General features: G+C 43.9%; 1 protein-coding gene across 1 annotated transcript in view; it reads left to right on the plus strand.

Annotated features, from left to right (window-relative positions):
- Window positions 1-22,710, plus strand: part of LOC115481818 (membrane-spanning 4-domains subfamily A member 8-like) — a 78,334-nt gene that overhangs the window by 46,790 nt on the left and 8,834 nt on the right. The window contains exon 6 of the mRNA XM_030221230.1: window positions 9,790-9,909. Coding sequence (XP_030077090.1) covers window positions 9,790-9,909 — 120 coding nt within the window. The remainder of the gene's footprint in view (window positions 1-9,789; window positions 9,910-22,710) is intronic.

Consider the following 22,710-nt stretch of genomic DNA (forward strand, 5'->3'; position numbering starts at 1 on the left):
TTCATATAAGCTAGTGGCATAAAAGCAGTTAACATTTCAGGGAAAGGTGGTAACTCAGACTGGCATTAACTACCAAAGTTGGCCTATACCACATTTCACATTTGGAAAGCATAATGACGGAGGGGAGGGAGGGAGTTAACCTGATAAAAAACAAAAGTTTGGATGACTATTAGTAAGTCAATGTTTCTTTGTTTATTTGATCTGATTGGCATATTTGTATAATCAGAATATGGAAAGTATGTCTGTTTTGCAATGTCGTCAATAAAAAATGTTGGAAGTTAATCACTAGAGCAGAGGGGGAAAAAAAGGGGGGGGGGGGAAGAAGTTCAAAATCTTGATGATGTGATTGTCCCATGTTTGCACTCAGTTTGTTTTGCTTTTATATGGACATATACTGAGATAGTTAATTGTTAATATGTTATATCATCAATAAAAATTGTTGAAACATAAAACAATCTGTGAATCAGCGTCGCAGGCAGCGCCTTGCGTCTGCTCTGCGTGTAAAAGAAGCAAATCGCCTCGTCGTCATCGGGCCTTCTCTCACTGTGTCCCGCCCTCCTCTGAAGTAACTTCCTAGTTCCGCGAGGGCGGGACACAGTGAGGGAAGGCCCGATGACGACGAGGCGATTTGCTTCTTTTATATGCAGGGAAGACGCGAGGTGCTGCCTGCGACGCCATTTCATAGATTTTTTTTAAAAGGCAGGGTGGTGGCAGGAGAAGAGGGCTGTCGTCTGTCGACGGAGCTGGTAGGCAGGTCTGGGGGGCCCAGATGGGAGAGGGGGATGGGTGGGGAAGGGAGGGGGGTCTCAGATGGGAGAAGGGGACTGGGGTAGAGAAGGGGGCTGGAACTGGGGTCTGAGAAGGGGCCATGAGGGAAAATGGGGGCCATGCCTGGGGCTGGTGAGAAAATGGGGCATGCCTGGGGCAGGTGGGAGAATGGGTCTGGGGCTGAAAATGGGGGCCCTAATGCAAGGCATGTGGATGAAGGGGGCTGGAACTGGGGCTGAAAAGGAGGGTAGGTGGGATAAGGGGGCTAGTACTGGAACTGGGGGCTGAAAAGGGGCAGGGGCTGAAACTGTGGGGACTGGGGGCTGAAAAGAGGACAGGGAGAAGTGGCTGGGGCTGAAGCTCGGGACTGGTGAGAGAAAAGGGCTGGGGTTGAAACTGGGGGCTGAAAAGGGGACAGGGAGAAGTGGCTGGGGGCTGGAGCTCAGAACTGGTGGGAGAAAAGGGCTGGGGCTGAAACTGTGGACTGGTGGGATAGTGGAGCTGAAACTGGGGGGCTAAAAAGGGGGGCAGATGGGATAAGGGGGCTGGAACTGGGGGCTGAATATTAGGGGCAGAGAGAGAGGGAACAGATCCTGGATGGATGGAAGAGGGAGGGCAAATGGTGGATTGAAGGGGCAGAGAGAAGGGGCAGACAGTGGATGGAAGGGATAGAAAGGGCAGACAGTGAATGGAAGGGGGAGAGAGAGAGTGCAGACAGGGGCAGATGGTGGATGGAAGGGGCAGAGATAGAGGACAGATATGCATGGAAGGAGCAGGGAGAGGGCAGACATTGGATGGAGGGGATAGCAGAGAGGGCAGACATTAGATGGAGGAGAAAGGACGAAGACAGATGCTGGATGGAAGGAAGACAGTGAAAAGAAGATGAGGAAAGCAGAAACCAGAGACAACAAACTGTAAATAAAATATATATTTTTATTTTTTTTGCTTTAGGATAAAGTAGTATTGTAGCTGTGTTAATAAATGTTTATAATAGAACATGTAAATAAGGTAATCTTTTTATTGGACTAATTTTAATACATTTGACTAACTTTCGGAGAACAAAACCCCCTTCCTCAGGGCAGGATAGGATACTGTAACAGCACTCTACTGTATTGACCTGAGGAAGAAGGTTTTGGCCTCTGACAAATAAAATGGTATTATTTTATTTTCTATATTTGTTTTATTTCTATTTGTTAATTTGTAAAGTGGTGATTGGTATTTGTTAGTTTTTTTCAAATTTACATCTGCTGTCTTTATATTTTGCACAGTACTAGGGGACATTTTTTGTTTCTGTGGTGTTGCATTGTTTGCAGAGTCTGGCATCTTGAGGGTTCAGTTTAATTTTTGTCTAAATAGAAAGTTTATGATTACTTATTCTATAGTGGATTAGGGTGTATCTGTGTTTGTGAAAAAGACATGGCTTTCAGTTGGCATTGACTGTGCAGGATCGACGATCTGTACTATTCTGTCTGGTTTCATTTTACAATAGGTGAATTTTTATTTATTTATTTGTTATATTTGTATCCCACATTTTCCCACCTATTTGCAGGCTCAACGTGGCTTACATAGTACCGGAATGGCATTTACTGTTTCCGGTGTGAACAGATACATTGTGCTGTTGTGGTAATATGAAGTTTATATGGCAAAGTCACAGAATAGTCGTGATGCGGAAGAGTAGTGTTGTGATCACACGTGCTTTGGTTTTCTTGTGTAGCCAAGGTCAGTCTTTTAAGTTGGATCGTGATAGTATGCCTGTTTGAACAGGGTGGTTTTTAGCATGTTTTGGAAGTTTAGTGGTCGTAGGTCGTTTTCACTGCTTTTGGTAGTGCGTTCCACAGTTGTGTACTTATGTAGGAAAAGCTGGATGCATAAGTAGATTTGTATTTAAGACCTTTGCAGCTTGGGTAGTGTAGGTAGAAATATGATCGTGTTGAATTGGAGGCGTTTTTGGTTGGTAGGTCGATTAAGTCTATCATGTATCCTGGCACTTCACCATAGAGAATTTTATGAACCATGGTGCAGATTTTAAAGGCAATGCATTCTTTGATTGGGAGTCAGTGTACTTTTTCTCGTTGTTCTAGTGCTCACTGTAGTGTTTAAGATGCTTTCCTTTTCCTTGTGTGACTCGTAGAAATGACTGCTTATGGTGTGGTAGAATTGCTCTATAGGTCCTGAGTGTTTTGTATTCTCGGTATGTCTAGTACTGGATTTTGGAGGGTGGGGGGTGTTAAAAAATGACCAGCCCCGGGTGTCAACTACCCTAGGTACACTACTGTGAAAGTTATCAGATGATGGTCAGAGAAGGGAACAGCTGAGGCGCAGAAACTGGAGAGTGAGCAGTTGGAGAAGAAGATAAGATCAAGAAAGTGGCCATTCTGGTGAGTGGGGGTAGTGGAGAACAGTTGAAGATTGAAAGAGGATGTAAATGCAAGAAACTGAGAAGCATTAGAGTCAGATGGATCATTAGCATGAATGTTAAAATGCCCAAGAATGAGGGCAGGAGATGAAGTTTCAAGAAAGAAGGAAAGCCAGTTGGCAAAGTCAGTGAGAAAGGAAAAAAGGGACTTATCAGGGGGTTGATAAATGACTGCTACTCAGGGAGGTAGAGGAGTGAATAGACAGATGAAGTGGACTTCGAAGGAAGAAAAGCAGTGAGACTGAGGTGGAAGAAGAAATCTACAGTAGTAGCCTGACACCACCTCCATGGCCAACCAGGTGAGGAGTATGGTAGAAAAGGTAACCTCCATGACACAGAGTCTTCAGGGCAAAGCCAAGTCTTAGATAGGGCAAGCAGGTGGAGAGTACAAGAGATAAAGAAGTCATGGATGTAGGAAAGCTTGTTGCAAACAGAGCGGGTATTCCACTGAGCACATGAGAAAGGCAGGGAAGAAGAGGAGGAGGAGAGGAATAGAAATTAGATTGGAGACATCACAATGTGGCCTGCACGAAAACGAAGAGAGCTGATGTGAAGGACCAGGATTGGGATTGATATCCCCAGCGGAGAGCAGGAGAAGAAGCAAGAGAGTACAGCAGGGGCGTAGCTAGGTGGGGGCATGGGCCCTCACAGATTTAGTTCTGGCCCCCTCTACTTTGACCCCCCCCCCCACTGCCGCCGACCCTCCCCTGCCACTTTTGATCCCCCTTCCCCCCACCGCCGACCCTCTCCCGCCACTTTCGATCTCCCCTCCAACCACTGCCGACCCGCCGCCGCCAGGTACCTTTGCTGGCGGGGGTCCCCAACCCCCGCCAGCTGAAGTCTTCTTCAGTGCCGGTCTCCGGCGCCTTCGCTGATCTGTTTCTGTAGGTCCTGACGTCCTGCGTGCACGTCCTGTATATAGCCCTATGCAGGACGTGCATGCAGGACATCAGGATTCAGAAACAGATCAGCGAAGGCGCCTGAGACCGGCGCTGAAGAAGACTTCGGCTGGCTGGAGTTGGGGACCCCCGCCAGCAAAGGTACCTGGCAGCGGCGGCGACAGGGGAGGGTCGGCGGCAGGAGGGGGGGGTCGAAAGTGGTGGTGGGGGGGTCAGCGGCTGGGGGAGGCGGGCTAAACTGTGCCCCCCCCACCTCGGGCTCTGGATCCCCCCCCCCCCCCCCGCCGAGGTCTGGCTACGCCCCTGGAGTACAGAGAAGCATAGGAGAGACAGGATGACAGCGACGAAGGCGAGATGTACTCAGATAGAATAGAGATGGTTGAATAGAAGGAAGGCAATGTTGAAGGTTGAGAGCCGAGAAGAAGGGAGAAGACAAAAGAGATGGTGAAAGCAGAAGGTGGGCCTTGTGTTCCTGCAGTATACAGTGGGTTCAGATGGAGACAGAGATTACAAAGTGACAGTACCAAGAAGAGAAAGTGTACTGGAGCTATAAGAAAGACCTGGAAGTATCGGGGTGGACCTAGGAGTCATCCCAGAGATGGCTGTGAGGATATGCAGATGGGCTGCAAGTCCTCCACAGTACCTGGAAGGCAGCTGGTAGGAGCGCTGGGCACCTCAACCACGCACCTTCCAGTCAAGAAAAGGCTTACCAGGGGTTAGGCCAAAGCCAGCATTCCGCCCCCTAAGGATCACCTGATCAAAAGGCACCTAGAAGCTCTGGGCACCTGGAGTGAAGGCCCTGGGAGGATAGGGGTGGACCTGGGAGTCACCCCGGAGATGGCATGATTTTCAAGTGCTGGAAACGGTGCACTGCACACACCAGAAATACCGCTGGGCTCCTTTGGTAGCCTGGCAGTAGAGCCAATTTGCTGTGCCTCATTGCTACAGTAGCCCTACTGCAGCTTTGTAAAAGGGCCCCAAAGTTACCTAACACTCATATCACCCATGTGAAAAAGAAACTGCAATGTCCTATTGTGGATTAAGAACTGATTAAAAGAAAACAAAGAGTAAGAGTTAAATGGTCAATATTCTGAATTGAGAAGGGTAGATAGTGGGGTTCCCCAGCAGTCTGTGTTGGAACTGCTGCTTTTTAACATATTTATAAATGATGTGGAAGTGGGAATTATGAGTGAGGAGCTTAAATTTGCTGATGACACAATGTTTTTCAAAGGTGTTAAATCACAAAAGAACTGTAAGAAATTGCAAGAGGACCTTATGAAACTGGGTATCCAAATGGCAAATGACATTTAATGTGAACAAGTGCAAAGTGATGATGCATGTAGGAAAAAGGAACCCAAACTATAGCTACGTGATGCAAGGTTCCACATTAGGAATCGCCACCCAGGAAAAGGATCTAGGTGTCATCGTTGATGATACATTAAAATCATCATTCAGTATGCAGCAGCAGCAGCTAAGAAAACAAATAGAATACAATACAATATGAGGGACTTCTATTCCATGACTTGCCAGAAGGCATATTATGAATTACAAAAATTATTATTATTATTTATTTATTGCATTTGTACCCCACATTTTCCCACCTTTTTGCAGGCTCAATGTGGCTTACAGAGTATAGTTATGATAACGTTGTTACATGATTTAAAACAGTCGATATAAACTGAGGTACAAGAGGATTTAGATGGAAAGGTTTTAGGTAGGTTCGTGTGAGAGGTGTTTTTTGGTGTACTTGGATGGTTTAAGGAATGATTTGTTTCATTGAGGGTGACTTTTGTAGGCTTTGTTGAAGAGATGTGTTTTCAAAGCTTTGCGAAAGCTGGTTAGATTAATCATGGTTTTCAGGGCCATGGGTAGTGCGTTCCAAGACTGTGTGCTTTTGTACGCAAAGGTAGTAGCATAAGCCTGTTTGTATTAGAACCAAAATGCCTCTGATAATACAGTAAAAATAGAGAGGTAAGACAGAAGATAATATTGTATAAAAATTATCTAAATATTCAAGAATTTCCTAAATAAATAACTCTTCAATAATTTCTGGGATTTTAGATAAGAAGATTCTCATCTTAAGTGCCATGATTTTCCATGATTTAATTGCCTGATAAAGGATGCAGTGAAAAATCATCTGTAACAAATTTGTTTCACAGAAGGAAAGACTAGAGTTAAATTTCTCTTAGCCCAAAAACATTTAGGCAAGGATGGATAAGGTAAATAAATTGGAGTTTCACCATATAATAACTGACACTTATAGTGCACAGTTTGAACAGACAGCATGCACGAATAGGAAGCCAAAGAAAACTCATCATGAAACAATGGATACTAAAAGTCAGTCTTTTTGCAGTGGCTGAAAGTGATTGAAAGGTTTGTCGGTACACCCAATATTTAAAAGAATATAGTGATTGAATTGAGAAATAATGGATTGAGTAAATAATCTAAAATGTTCATTTGAAAATCAGTGTTTAACCCATTTAAGTCTGTTCTTGTTACAAGGGAAGATATAAACCTTAGCTTATAGAAGACTGTTCAGGTCAATTTATTCAATTGATCCTTCATAGTTAAATGTGAATCAAGAATAATTCCCAATATACACAGGGATGGCTCAAGCTTGCAATCCATGCCATTTAAGGAAATTGTTGGCAAAAGAATTGGTATAGATGGAGGTCCAAATTAAATCAATTTTGTTTTATCTGTGTTCAGTTTCACTGGACTAAAGTTGCCCAATCTTCAACCAATGAAAAACAAGTTTGTATCTGAGATCTAATAAGTGAGAGAAAGGAGTCAATGAAAAGTAACAAGGTGATATCAACAGCATAAGTTATAGTAGGATATCCCCTTCCTTATCAATATACTTCCATACATAAGTACATACTGGGACAGATTGAAGGTCCATCAAGCCCAGTATCCTGTTTCCAACAGTGGCCAACCCAGGTCATAAGTACCTGGCAGGATCCCAAAACAGTACAATACATTTAATGCTGCTTATCCCAGAAATAAACAGTGGATTTTCCCAAGTCCATTTTAATAATAGCGTATGGACTTTTATTTTAGGAAACTATCCAAACCTTTTTTTAACCCTGCTAAGCTAACTGCTTACTACTTTGTAACTTCATTGCGTGCCCCCTAGCCCTAATATTTTTGGAAAGAGTAAATAAGCGATTCACGTCTACCCGTTCCACTCCACTCAGTATTTTATATACCTTTATCATATCTCCCTTCACCTATCTTTTCTCCAAGCTTTTCTCTCAAGCCATTTCAGCCTTTCCTCATAGGGAAGTCATCCCATCATGGTGTGATTGCACTTCAATTTTGTATGAAATTCTGGTCACCGCATCTCAAAGAAAGATATAACGGAATTAGAAAATGTACAGAGAAGAGAGAATAAAATGATAAAGGGGATGGGTAAACTCCCCTATGAGGGCAGTCTAAAGAGGGTAGGGGTCTTCACCTTGGAGAAAAGACATCGAAGGTGAGATATTATAGAGGTCTATAAAATACTGAATGGAGAGAACAGATAGATGTGAATCTGTTGTTTACTCTTTCCAAAAGTAGAAGGACAAGGGAGCGTGCAATGAAGCTACAAAGTAGTAAATTTAAAACAAACCGGAGAAAATATTTGTTCACTCAACATGTAATTAAATGCTGGAATTTGTTGCCAGAGAATGTGGTAAAAGCAGTTAGCTTAGCAGAGTTTAAAAAAGGTTTGGCTAATGTCCTAAAAGAAATGTCCATAAATCATTATTGTGGTGGACTTAGGGAAAATCCACTGCTTATTCCTGGGATAAGCAGCATGAAATCTATTTTACTGTTTTGGGACTGGTACCTGTGACCTCGCTTGGCCACTGTTAGAAACAGAATGATGGGCTTGACAGACCTTTGGTCTGTCTCAGTACAGTTATGCTTAGATACGTACATAATTTTTCAATAAACAATACAATTAAAAAAAAGAATAGATAAATTCCTTGTTGCTCAGTCTCATGGATAAGCAATAGCTTTCCAAAGTGTAACTGGCTAATAATAATATAAACCCAGTTATGATAATTGTCTTGATCACATTCTATGGCAAAAACTTCCACAGTTTAATTGTATGTTGGGTGAAAAAATCATTCCTCCAATTTGTTTTGAATCTGCTACCTATTTATAGTGCCTTTTAAATGTCTTATCTCCACTGAACATTTTTGACATTCTACTGTAATGTTGTTAAAAAAAATTAACTGCTTTAATTTATAGCTGTAGTAACACTAGCACATTTTTCAAAAGCAAAGTCAATCAAATTTTACCATGCCAATTGTTTAAACTCATACAAAAATTATGTGTTATAAGTTCAGCTGAACTTTACATTTAAACTCTCTGTTTTTCTGAACTTTTTCTTCTCAAAACAATTTTAAATTTCACAGAAAACAGCGAAACTACCTTAGGAAATTTAAATAAAATCCTTTCAATGACCTCCATCGAGAAATTCCCTTCCAGACCTCTGGAACCATCCAAAATGTCCTATCTGGATTTTTATTATGTAAAACATTTTCTTAAACAAAAGCCCCCCCCCCCCCCCCTCCAGTTTATCAGAGGAGGTTCTCAGGAACCCATAACCACAAATAAAATTTAAATTAAATTAAATTAAATTAACCCTTGAAGCACCAGTGCAGACACTTCAAAAATCACAAATTAAAAAAAAAATCACACCTTATTTTCGGTTCACCAGACCCCTTACCTTGCTCCCCAAAGGCTCCCCATGTGGTAACCACCTTTCGTTCGGGTCCCGATGGACCCCTGGTGACCCGAAAAGATGTGGCTGAAAAATCAGAAACTTCTGTGCAACTCCAGCCGGGCAGCTCAAAAATCAAGCTCCCGGCTCAATTTGGGCCTATTTTCCCTGCTCCAGCGGCAATTTACGGATCCACAGAGCCAGCCGGATCTATGATTAGGCCTCAGAAAGGCCATTTTCCTATCACAGCTACCTTGGAGAAGGCTGCAAAAAGGCACAGCTCCTGCCAGAAAAGCCCCTGGACCACCAGGGAAGGACTCCCACTAGCCACTAACGATCCTGTTGGACCCCTGGACCCCCCTGTAGGTACTTTTTATTTAAAATCTAAATTTTTAAAACTAAAATGTAAAATAAAAAAAAATTTAAGTTCTAGCCACTTTTTAGCCTGCTGGTCACCCAGAGTTTCTTCAGGGCCGGGAAACAGCACGAAAATGTGCCGAATCTACCAAAAAGAGTCCGAGACCCCTGGATCACATCTGAAGCCCCCCTCCCCAGGTTATATAAAAAAATGTTAACCCTTAAGGGGGTTCAATGACCCAACCTTGTCCTCAGTTTTCTTTATGAATTCCCTCTCTGCTCTGGGATTCTGCCACGCACCTTTAAGCACAACTTCCCTTTCTTCCCTGGATGTCTGTGCTCCAGCCTCTCTTTTACAGGAACTTCCAGTGACGAAAGATAAGGGAAATTCTCCAGAATGTCCTATGCCAGCTACCAGGTAGCACTACCTGGACAATTCACCTTCCAAAGGTCTTAAGTGCCATTCCTACACCAATTCTGGGCCAACCTGCTCCTAAGGTCTAGCAGCTCATAGAACAAGATTTGGTTAGTGGATTTTACCAATATACACATTTCAGTAAGATTCATAATAAAGATGTCTTGGGGGTATGTATTTCTGGTCTATGTCTGACTGGATCTCCTGTTTTACTCTATAGGTCATGGAATATTCACTCAATAGCCTCTTCTTGGTGTTCCTGCTCTTGGAGATTGCTACAGGAGCCTCCATTGCTGCCTTTTCCTGGAAGGCACTCAAACAAGCCAAATACACTCAAATAGTAAGTTTGTAAGCTGTAGTCTCTCAGTAAAGATTGGAGGCCTACACATTAAAGATTAGTTTCCTTAGAGAACAGCACGGCGTATATGCTAAAACCAGTACTCTTCTCTCAGTAGTTCTTAGATGTGCACAGAAGTGTCATTTCTAACGAAAGCTATCCCACACAGTCTGAGGAAAGCCTGCCATAGGGTGGGAATCTCAGCAAGGCTATTGATCCTGTCACAATCAATAGGATACCCCAAAAGATAAAATTAATTGGGATGGCCCTGGCCAGTACTAGATTTCTGACTTGTTAATCAGACCTAAAGCTTCCTAAGCTCTGGATCTGCCATTTCAGTCCTTCAACCCCCTAACATATGTGTAAATAGTCCTTCAACCCCCTAACATATGTGTAAGTAGTCATCTATGCAATGCTGAATGTGATAGGGCAAGGGTAGGCGGCAGCCTCGGTCCTCGAGGACCGCAACCCAGTTGGGTTTTTAGGGTTTCCCCAAGGAATATGCATGAGACCTATTTACATGCAATAAAGGCAGTGCATACAAATAGATTTCATGCATATTCCTTGGGGAAATCCTGAAAACCAAACTGGGTTGTGGCCCTCCAAGACCAAGGTTGCCCACCCCTGGTATAGGGGGAACACTTGTTGCTCACCTGTAACAAGTGTCTTCAGTCAACAGCAGGATTGATAAGGCATATAAGTTGGGTGACATCATCACACATTGCTAGGATGGAACAGCTCTGCTAGTTATCAGAACTTCAACCAGTCAATATTCAAAGCGAATTACACTTAAATCGCTTGTCACCACCTACCCCCTGATATTTAGTGGCACTAAAGTGGGCAGTGTCGCTGAATATCGCCTCTGACTGTTGCCAAAAAATGTGGGCAGGTCAGAGGTGATACAGGGGGTGGCATTAGGAAGGAGTCCGGAAGGTGCTGGCAATATTCAGTGCTGGCCCCCATATAGCTAAGTGGTCTAATTTAAGACAGCTTTTGAACTGTACTAAATTAGGCCGCTTATCTATGCAGGTGCCCGCACTGAATACTTCCATAACCTCAGGCTCCTCCTTAACACCGCCCCCTGTACCACCCCTGACCTGCCCACTTTTCAGCTGTCCTAAATTAGGCCGCTTAGCTATATAGGTGCCGGCACTGAATATTGGCTAATACCCACATAACGTTTTTGGCATTAAACTCCCCTGATCTCTCCCTCCTTCCCTCCCCCTCTCCCCAGCCTGCCACCATAAATAGGTCACCACTTCCCCCCCCCCCCCGTAATGCCCCCACTGACTCCAGTGTCTAGGTAGCTCCCCCCCCCCCAGGGGCCTACTCGTGGTCGGTCACGGCAAACATATTTACTTAGCAGCCGCAAGAGACAGGAGCGAGAAGGCTTCGTTCTTGCCCCAAACAGTTCCCACAGACCACAAGAGAGGAACGTAGGCCTGAGGGGGAGCCTACCTGGACTGTGGAAGAAATGTGCCAGGAGGGAGGGGGCATTGACCCAAGTGGGCTGGGGGGGGGAGGAAACGGAAGGAGAGAGGCCATTTCAGAGGGGCTGGGGACTTTAACGAAAACAAAAAAGTTATACAGGTCCCGGCTGCATAATGTCGAGGACCCACAGAAGCTTCAGCAGCCAGCCCGCCAAATTTAGCCCCCAGTATTCAGTGCCAGTGCCCAAACATGGCCCAGCAATGAATATCAGGGGCTAATCTAGCCAGCGATGACCAGCATTTTAAAAAACACTGACTGCATCAGCTGACAAGTTCTTAGCAAGTATGGCACCCCCCATGTGCAGCAGTCCCTCAGCTTCTGTTGGTTCCAGGCAGCTCTCAGGAAGTGGAAGGGATTGTGTGCCTGATCAATCCTGCTGTCTATGGAAAACTTATGTTACAGGCAGGGACGTAGCCAGACCTCGAAGTGGGGGGGTCCAGTCCCCAAAGTAAGGGAGCACATTTTGGGTCACCTTCATGCCGCTCCCCCTACCCCCGCTGCAACACCACATACCTTGGCTTGCGGGGGTCTCCAACCCCCCCCCCCCCCCAGCTGAAGCGTTTCTCCAGTGATGCTCTCCTTACATTGCCTGCCCTGCTTGCCCTCACATTGCGCATGCTCGATTTTAATGAAATTAGAATTACAGAAGGTTCAGGCTGCCCTAATTAAAGATACAGTTTATATAGCTAGAAAAGCTGAGAATCTAGAGAACTCTCTATGAGGTATTTGAATTTGTGATTGTTGAATTTCCCAAAACATCTGTTTTTTTCTTCAGTACATTTGTTGAAAATCTATTTTGTGGAAATTCTTTTATTGCCAAAAGAAGCTTTTCCACCACCGACTAAGACATACTATATTTCTAATAAATCTAAGATATTACCTCAACCGGATAAAACCTTAGGGGATGCTCAGATTCTAAATGTGGATGAAATATCTCAGGACAGCTTAGATTTGATTGCTTTTCTGAAAAAAATCTGATTCTGAGATTGTGACTCGAGAGACATTACTTTCCTGGTGCTAGAGGACGCTGAGCAAGATGGCAACTTAGTCAATGGGCTGTTCCCTATTTCTCTAAGGTTATCGCTTTTTCCACTGGTTAATTTTTTATTTTCATCACAGTTTTATCATCTGAAGTTCATGAACCATGGCTTCTTCAAAACCATCGAAACAGGATCCAACATTGACACCTTTACCAGGATCAAAATGATCTAAAAGTGATCCTCTCAGCCCAGAAAAGATGGCATCTGGAAAACTGCAATTTCATAATTCTGATGCTCTAATGGAGGAACTTAAAAGCTTAAGAGACCTAACCATGAAACATTGTACAAAAACCTGTGAATTAAAAAACAATCCAGCTTAATTTCGAAAGAGAAAGACGCCCATATTTCGACCCAAATCGGGAGATGGGCGTCTTTCTCCTGTGGGCAGCCAAATCGGTATAATCGAAAGCCGATTTTGGGCGTCTTCAAATGTACTCCGTCGCGGAAACGGGCAAAATTGATGGGGGCGAGTCGGAGGCGTGGTGAAGGCGGAACTGGGGCGTGGTTATCGGCCGAACAGAAATGGGCGGCTTTCGCCGATAATGGAAAAAAAAATAGCCGTTTTTAGCGAGAATTTAGGTCACTTTTTTTGGACCCTTTTTTTTCATGAGCAAGTCCCAAAAAAGTGCCCTAAATGACCAGATGACCACTGGAGAGAATCGGGGATGACCACCCCTGACTCCCCCAGTGGTCACTAACCCCCTCCCACCCAAAAAAAAAAACATCTTTAAATAAACTTTTTTTTCCAGCCTGTATGCCAGCCTCAAATGTCATACCCAGCTCCATCACAGCAGTATGCAGGTCCCTGGAGCAGTTGTTAGTGGGTGCAGTGGACTTCACCAGGTGGACCCAGGCCCATCCCCCCCTACCTGTTACACTTGTGGTGGTAAATGGGAGCGCTCCAAACCGTCCCCAAAACCCACTGTACCCACATCTATGTGCCCCCTTCAGCCATAAGTGTTAAGGTAATGGTGTAGAGTTGTGGGCAGTGGGTTTTGGGGGGGGGGGGGGTTTTGGGGGCTCAGCACCCAAGGGAAGGGAGCTATGGACTTGGGAGGTATGTAACCTTTTTTTTAATTGTTACAAGTGCCCCCTAGGGTGCCCGGTTGGTGTCCTGGCATGTGAGGGGGGAGCAGTGCACTACGAATCCTGGCCCCTCCCACGACCAAATGCCTTGGGTTTGTTCGTTTTTGAGCTGGATGCCTTCAGTTTCCATTATTGCTGAAAAACGATACCACCCAGCTCAAATCCGATGCATTTGGCTGGCACAAACCGTATTATCGGAAAAAAGATGGACGCCCATTTTTTTCGAAAATACGGTTTGTCCCACCCCTTCACATACCCGTTCTCGGAAATAGATGCCCATGGAGATGGGCGTTTGCATTCGATTATGCCCCTCGCACGTCACTTCTCCAGCTTCCTCCGTTAATTTAATGTCAGATTAGATGAGGTGGAAAAGAAGGCTGACCTCAACGCAACTGATCTTGAAAACTTCCGTACCCGATCTGAAGCACATTTCCTTCAACATGACGCTTGATGGAAGACTTATCGAACAGATGTCAACGGAGCAACATTTGGATCTTGGGGCTAAAAGAAGGCTCTGAAGGTGCTGATACCATTAGTTTTCTACAATCCTGGCTCCCTGCAGTACTTAAAATCACATTTAATCCTCCGCTTGAAATTGAACGAGCACATCGCTCCCCAGGGAAGCTATGCCCTGATAAAAAATCTCCAAGACCAATAGTGGCTGAATTGCTCCGTTTCACCCAAGCACTTCAGATTATTAATGCAGCAAGATCATCATCATCTCTTTTACAGGACGACTGTAAAATCCTAATCGTGGCAGATCTTTCAAAAACTTCAACTTTTAAAAGAAAGCAGTTCCTTGCCATACGATCTCATCTCAAAGATCTTGACATAAACTATGGGCTTCATTACCCTGCCAAAATGATTATAACATTTAACAAACATATGCAAAGTTTTGGAGATCCTAGTAATTTACAAGATTATCTCAATCAACATTCAACAAGTGGCATGGTGGGCTGAGTGTTTTCTACTTTGTTTTTGTACATTGACTGAGCTCTTCATTTTTCACACGTTATGGTCTCATAATATTCCTTTCAACTGTAATACTAATATTGCAGTTCTTCTTTATATGTTGCATACTATATATTTTTTTTATTAACTTTACTCAGTTTATTATTATTTACAGTTATTTAGAGTCTCTAAGTTAATTTCTATGCTGTTTTATAGAGAACTATGACTTAGCAAGAATATACTTCTAGATCTCGTGGTAGCTATCTTACTGAAGCTTGCTTGCATAGGAATTAATTGTAATGCCCTTAGCGGGATTATATTTTTCTCCCTTCTAGTTCTGACTGCGGAGGCATTTGTGTTTTCTCTTTGTTACAGATTCTGCTTTTGTGGATTAGTGTGTGCCTTCTGGTGTTCTGTTTGTGAGGTGATGTGTTTGCTGTTCTGCTGGAGTTTCTAGTCTCTTTCTTCTCTGTTCTCCACATAGTACCTCATTTTTTTCTTTTCTTTTGTGGTGTACATTATCTGAGAGTTTGAATGTGCATGTGTGATTTGAATTATTCCATCAGGGTGCTGCACAGGGAGATACATGCTGCACTTCTTTTACAAGAGGATGGGACATAATTGCTTTTCTGAGTAACTTATTTATATACTTTAGCATGTATCTTTTTTCCTGCTCTCTTAACCATTCGTATAATCAAGAAACAGTGGTCAGTGCACATGTCACATTTCATGTATGAATAAATGAATAAGTGCTGCACGCATACTCAGACATATCCTGAACAACAATAGCGACAACTTATAACTTATAACATTAAATGAGAAATGAAATGTGACATATGTTCACTCGATCTTTTTTTCTTTCTCTGTAGGTAACTCAATTTGACTGAATTGCAGGTGCTTACATGTGTGTAAACTGGTTTCATCTTGTCAGTCACAATGCGCAGGGATATTTGCTTTTTAGTTTTATTTTTATAGGCTGAGTTCACTTTGAAAAGCATTGTGTCACTCTTGTGATTTTTTTTTTTTTTTTTTTAAATATCCATATTTCAGTCTGCTTTGGAATTTAAGTCCCTATCACATCCTCACTTGGATAAATTGGATACCAGGAATTAATGTACATGGACATGTTTCATAGAAAAATTGTGAATGGAAGCTCTGTATGTTTATGAATATAATTAGTAATGCTGCCCAGTTCATTTTTTTCCTTTTTATCACAGTAGTGATATTCTGGTTATTTTCTCACTAATGGTCTTTACTTTAATTCCTTTTTTAAAGCATAACCCAGTCATTTCTACTTTACCACACATATTTCCTTTACAATGCATGCAAGTAATATATTTGTCTGAATATGTTGTTCTGAGCCAAACAAATACATTATTAACTTCTTAAGCACTATGTACCACAAAATTGTAGTACATAATGTTACTTGTTCTTTACATGTGGTCATATAAACATAGGCGCCCCGTATAAGAGGCTTGGGGAGAGCCCAATCGTGGACTTCCTTTGGCTGCTGCCTTCACAAACGCAACAGCAGCACTTTCGCCAGATAGCTCTCCCTCCGCCTCCTTCCTTCCCACTCTCGCGAGTCGCCAGCTTCCCGATCGGCAGCCCGCCCTCCTCCTCCCTTACACCCCCCTCCGCGCGTGCGCTTTAACCTTTTACTTCCCAGCGACGTCAATCAAGAAAAAGGCACTACAGGCTCGCCTCCGGCTCCAGCTTCTCCCTTCACAGTGTCCCGCCTTCTCCGATGATGCATTTCCTGTTTCAGCGAGGGCGGGACACTGTGTGAAGGGAGAAGCTGGAGGCGAGCCTGTACTACTACTACTATTTAACATTTCTAGAGCGCTACAAAGTGTACGCAGCGCTGTACAAACACAGAAGAAAGACAGTCCTTGCTCAAAGAGCTTACAATCTAATAGACAAAAAGTAAAGCATATAAATTTAAAATATTTAAGCAGTAGAAAACATTTTTTTATTCAGAATTTATTAATTGGAATATGTCAGCTTTTGGAAATGTGCATCTGTGATATTTTGCATGTAAGTTTCAATTTTTCTAGTATTGCTGCATGCTGAGTCCGACTTCTTGAGGTAATTTCCAGTTCAGTATTTTGCCTTCATATCTGTTGTGTCGTGTATTTCATGTGTGATCAAGGTGCAGTATTCTGCTAGCGAGTAGTATTTGCAGCTCTTTTTGGTTTTTCTTTGTTTCACTAGGTTGTTTCACTAGGTGTTTAGAGCCCGGTGTAATTACAGTGCTGCCTTTCCACGCATAAGGTTGTAGCTCGTCCTGTCCTTGGAATTAGTGCTGTTATGGTTTGGTAAGGTTATGAGTGTGGTTTTGCACAAGTTTGTGTATAGTGTTTTGCGGTGGAGAGATTGTGTATTGGCCTGTGTGGCACCAAAACATCAGAAAGGGTTTTAGAGCCTAAATCATGACATACTACCTCTTGAAGGATCTACATATGGTCGTTAATAAAAGGAGCTCATTGTGAACACTATCCACCCTAAAAGGATGTTCAATGGCTCTACATGAGAATTGTGATATCATGATCCCTTGTTTCATATTGTTGACGGTCTGCATTTTCCGTATGGGTGGTGTATTGGGGTCTGCCCAGTATAATATTTATGGTACAGTAAGGTTCTGAGTGTGTTTTTGCACAATGTTGTGCATAGTGTTTTGCAGTCGAGCAATTCAGTGTGAGAGAGAGAGAGAGTGTGTTTCACACAGATACAGTGTGCGCGAGAGAGAGAGAGAGTGTGTGTGAGACACAGACTCTCTGTGAACTGAACGTATGAGACCAAGAGAGTGTGTGAGTGACTGTGTGACACATAGAGAGTGAATGTGATACAGTGTGAGAGACAGTGTGTGAGAGTGAGAGAGAGAAAGACATTGACTGTGAGAGAGAGAGTGTGTGTGTGTGACAGAGATACCTCCCCCCCTCTAGTATCAGGCCCCCCTCCCTCCCTCTCTCTGGTGTCAGGCCCCCCCCCCCTCTCTCTCTGGTGTCTGAGCGTTACTGTGCAGGACGCTGAGCTCTGGCTGTGCTTCAAGGAACTGACCAATCCTATTTAATAGAATGCACCTCCAACATTCTGAAGCCGAGAAACCTTGTGTGGTTGGTCACTTCTGCTTGTGACGAACCCGGAAGTACGTGATGTCAATTCAAGAGATGGATACAGAGTGCAGGAATGCGTCAGCCATGCAGTCAGCTTCAGAATGTTGGAGGTGCGTTTTATTATATACTAGTAAAAAAGGCCCGTTTCTGACACAAATGAAACGGGCGCTAGCAAGGTTTTCCTCGGAGTGTGTATGTTTGGGAGAGTGTATGTGAGAGTGACTGTGTGAGAGACAGAGTGAAAGTGTGAGTGTGTGAGAGAGAGAGTGAGTCTGGGTGTGAGTGTGTTTGTGAGAGAGTGTGTGTGTGAGAATGAGAGTGTGTGCAAGTGTGTATGTGAGACACAGTGTGAGAGAGTGTGTGTGTGTGTGTGTGCGAGAGAGAGAGTGTGTGTGAGACACAGATTCTCTGTGAGAGTGAGTGTATGAGACCAAGCGAGTGTGTGAGTGACTGTGTGGCACATAGAGAGTGAATGTGATACAGTGTGAGACAGAGTGAGTCAGAAAGACATTGTATATGAGAGAGAGAGCGTGGGCCCTGCCCTCCCAATCCATGCCCATCTGTCCCCTGCCCCCTCCATTCATCCTTTCCAGCAATTCCCCTCTCTCCCTGAGCCCTGCCCTCCCAATCCATGCCCATCCATGCTCCTCTGTCACCTGCCCCCCTCCATTCATCCCTATCCAGCAATTCCCCTCTCTCCCTGAGCCCTGCCCTGCAATCCATATCCATCCATGCCCATCTGTCCCCTCCATTCATCCCTATCCAGCAATTCCCCTCTCCCTGAGTCCTGCCCTTCCAATCCATGGCCATCCATGCTCCTCTGTCACCTGGCCCCTCCATTTTTTCCCTATCCAGCATTTCCCCTCTCTGCCTGAGGCCTGCCCTGCCATCCATATCCATCCATGCCCTCTGTCCCCTCCATTCATCCCTATCCATCAATTCCCCTCTCCCTGAGTCCTGCCCTTCCAATCCATGACCATCCATGCTCCTCTGTCACCTGGCCCCTCCATTTTTCCCTATCCAGCATTTCCCCTCTCTGCCTGAGGCCTGCCCTGCAATCCATATCCATCCATGCCCATCTGTCCCCTCCATTCATCCCTATCCAGCAATTCCCCTCTCCCTGAGTCCTGCCCTTCCAATCCATGGCCATCCATGCTCCTCTGTCACCTGGCCCCTCCATTTTTCCCTATCCAGCATTTCCCCTCTCTGCCTGAGGCCTGCCCTGCAATCCGTATCCATCCATGCCCATCTGTCCCCTCCATTCATCCCTATCCATCAAGTCCCCTCTCCCTGAGTCCTGCCCTTCCAATCCATGACCATCCATGCTCCTCTGTCACCTGGCCCCTCCATTTTTCCCTATCCAGCATTTCCCCTCTCTGCCTGAGGCCTGCCCTGCAATCCGTATCCATCCATGCCCATCTGTCCCCTCCATTCATCCCTATCCATCAATTCCCCTCTTCCTGAGTCCTGCCCTTCCAATCCATGCTCCTCTGTCACCTGGCTCCTCCATTCATCCCTATCCAGCAATTCCCCTCTCTGCCTGAGGCCTGCCCTCTCAATCCATGGCCATCCATGCTCCTCTGTCCCCTGCCCCCTCCATTCTTCCTTTTCCTGCAATTCCCCTCTCTTCCTTCCATGACCCCCCCTCGCATCCATGCTCCTCTCTCTCCCATGTCCCAGCCTGGCCCGCCCTCTTGTTTCCCCCCCCCACCTTCGCATCCATGCTGTTGTTTTTCTCCTGCCCTCCTGCTCCCAGTGTTCAACTTTGCTGCCCACCCTCTTCTATCCCTCCAACATCCCTTTTTTTTTTTTTTTTAATTTACCTCCGTGGTGGCGGTTTCGGCAGCGCAGCGTCAGGGAAGGGGGCGGCGTTTCCGACGTCTAGCCTTCCCTTCGCTGTGTTCCGCCTTCTTCTGACGTCATCATTGACGTCAGAAGAAGGCGGAACACAGCGAAGGGAAGGCTACAGACGTCGGGAGCGCCGCCTCCTTCCGTGATGCTGCGCTGCCGGAACCGCCACCACGGAGGTAAATCTAATATACTGAAACGCACCGTGCGTGGGTGCGATCAGTTTGTTTGTTTTTTTTTCTGCCCTCGCGATCCGTTTATTTTTCCCCGCCCTCGACGTCATGATGTTTGACGCGAGGGCGGGGCAGCGAGTCTTGGTCAGTGGCTTCACCACCACGAACTTACGAACCGTCTGGGAGTCTGAGTGACTTCAGAACGTTGTCCTCAGAAGGTTGAGGGTGCCTTTTATTATATTAGACTAGTAAAAAAGGCCCGTTTCTGTTTGAAAGGAAACGGGCGCTAGCAAGGTTTTCCTCTGAGTGTGTATGTTTGAGAGAGTGACTGTGTGAGAGAGGCTTCTGTTCCTGCTGCGTGCATTCCCCGTGTTGTGCTGATTCGCTGCTCCCTGTATCATAGCTCCGCCCCTCTCCCTTCTACTGGCCAATCTGGTGTGGGTTGTGTGACATCACTATTATCTACTCCAACATGATCCACGGTTCCAGGTAGCCTCAGAATGTTGGAGGTGAGAATTATTATATAGGAAGATTTTTTATTCTTTGATTTTTTTTAATTTGTCTAATCTTAGATGGTTATTTTATTCATATCACATATGTAAGCATGCTTTGTTCTCAATATATTGTGACAAAAAATATACTCCCAAATCACTTACTCATTAGGCAATTTTTAATGCCCTTTAAGTCATATATGTTTTTGGAGTTTTGGCTTTTGCCAATCCCTCTTTTAAATAACTATGGATACATTAAATATAATGTCCTGGAATGTACATGGTATGAGACATCCCATAAAACATACAAAAAAAATCGTTTTGGCTCTCAAAAGACAAAATGCAGAAATTATTTCTATGCAAGAAACACATTTAACTGGTCTGCATTCTTTTATGCAAGTTGGATAAGGCAAATTTGACTCTCCAGCATCTGGAGATCTTCACAAAGATCTTACTTTTCAAGTTAAGGATAAGCATATAGACAGTGAGGACAGATGGATCATACTTAAAATTCATATTTGCAATCAAGACATCATTCTGATTAATATCTATGCCCCTAACGTAGACTCACCTGACTTCTTCATCCAAGTATTCAAACAAATTTCAGAATGAGGTCATGACCCCATTATTATAGCAGGTGACTTCAACTTTCCTTTAGACCCATGGTTAGATAGATAATCTAAATCTATATATCATATCTCCAAATCCTATTCCATGCTTCACTTTCTAATCAAACAATATCACTTAGCTGATCCTTGAAGAATACAGAATCCTGATATCAGAGATTTCACCTTCTCTTCTAATCCTCATCAAAGTTTCACCCAACTATTTTTTTTTTATCTCTACCTCCCTACTAGATTCCCTTTGACTACTAAATAGATTCTATCACTATCTCAGATCACGCATCCATTTCTATACAATTGCAACTCGAAACTCAATTCACAACTAAAAATCCTCTTTGGAGATTCAACTCAAGCGTACTTACAAATGAAGAAAACATCATTAAGTTCATAAATTCATATAAAATTATTTAGTATTAATAATCCTCAAGATACCAACCCAATAATCAATTGGGAAGCCTTTAAAGCCTCCTTAAAGGCTGAATTCATCTCTTTAACTTCTTGTTTAAACAAAGTCAACAATGAACTCTTACTAGAGTTAGAATCCAATATTAAGACCTTAGAGCAACAATACTTAAAAGACCCTAATCCTCTTCTGCTAAATAAGATTTTCCAACAGAAATATTAGAGTAATAGAATATGGGCATCAAGATCTAATAATGATATATTTATACATAAACGAACTGAACAGAAGTAGTTGTGTTCTAGCAAAGTACCTCAAAAGGAAGTGTATGAAAACGCAGATTCCCTTAGTATATGGTATAAATAAAAAAGCGTTTACTAATCCTAATGACATTCTAAAAATCTTTCACTCATTTTACTCCAAGTTATATTCATCAGAATCACCTTTTAACCCTGCAAGCTTAAAACAATTTCTTGATTCAATTGACAAACCAATTTTTTCAGACTCTGATTCTACTGTTCTTAGTACCTCCAATGAAACACAAGAAATTTTAGGTGCAATCCAACAACTTAATAAAGGAAAAGCTCCTGGTCCAGATGGATTACCAAGTGTATTGTGATGAGGCTAGGGTACAAGTCCCCATTAGGAGGAAAAATCAACTAAGACTATAATACCCAGAACCCCTTTTGGGACAGGATGAGAAAGACAGTCCCAAAGACCAGGAGGGGAGTCCTAGCAAAGATGGGGAAAATGTAACTCAGAGAAAGGCTTGCTGTTTTTCCCAGCCCCCACTAGAGGGAGTGTCTGAGATGAAGCTCAGTACCTTTGGCTGAGAAAGCAGTATTTGATTCCTCCTGGGTGTGGTGAGCAGAGGGATGAATTTCTGAGGACTCTCTGAGAACAAGAACTCCAGAGAGGTGGCTCTGAAGGGGAGGAACCCATGGAGTATATGGAGGAAGGGAAGAACGTGCCTGGGGAACCCTCAGTTGAGCCTGCAGTTATGGAGTGGGAAATTACAGAGCAAGACAACTCCAGCAAGTAAAGGTAGTGTGGGAGGACACAGATGAACAAATACCGAATAGTGGAAGGTGTGCTGCCAACCCTTGTTATAGAAGGGCTACTTATGTGAACTGGAGAACTGAAAGTAAAAAGGTTGCTAATATTTTTGTTGAACTGATGAACTTACTAAGAGAAATTGTTTGCACTGCTTGGAGGAAGGAAATTGGGTGAAGCATTGCATGAGACAGTTATAGCTACGGGCTGCCAGCCCAGAAGCTTAGAAACTGTTGGATAGAATTTATCTCTGTGATCATTATTTGGGGAACATTTCTCAGCTGCATAAATAAAGCCTACCCAGACGAGTGGAATTTAACTCCAGGGGAATCTTCCTGGGGGCCCCTTTGGGTCTTTTGAATTGAACTGTGTGTTTGTGAGAGGAAACAGACATTCAGAGGAGGACCAACTGCTGCTCCTAGAGGCATCAGCCACCACCTCGAGGGATTACATTATTTTAAAAAATCTTTTGTACTGATTTGCTTCCACATATAAAACTGTTTTTTTGAAGAGCTGGAAAATAACTGATATG

This window comes from Microcaecilia unicolor, chromosome 1, assembly GCF_901765095.1.
Source record: "Microcaecilia unicolor chromosome 1, aMicUni1.1, whole genome shotgun sequence".
NCBI classification, from domain to species: Eukaryota; Metazoa; Chordata; class Amphibia; order Gymnophiona; family Siphonopidae; genus Microcaecilia; species Microcaecilia unicolor.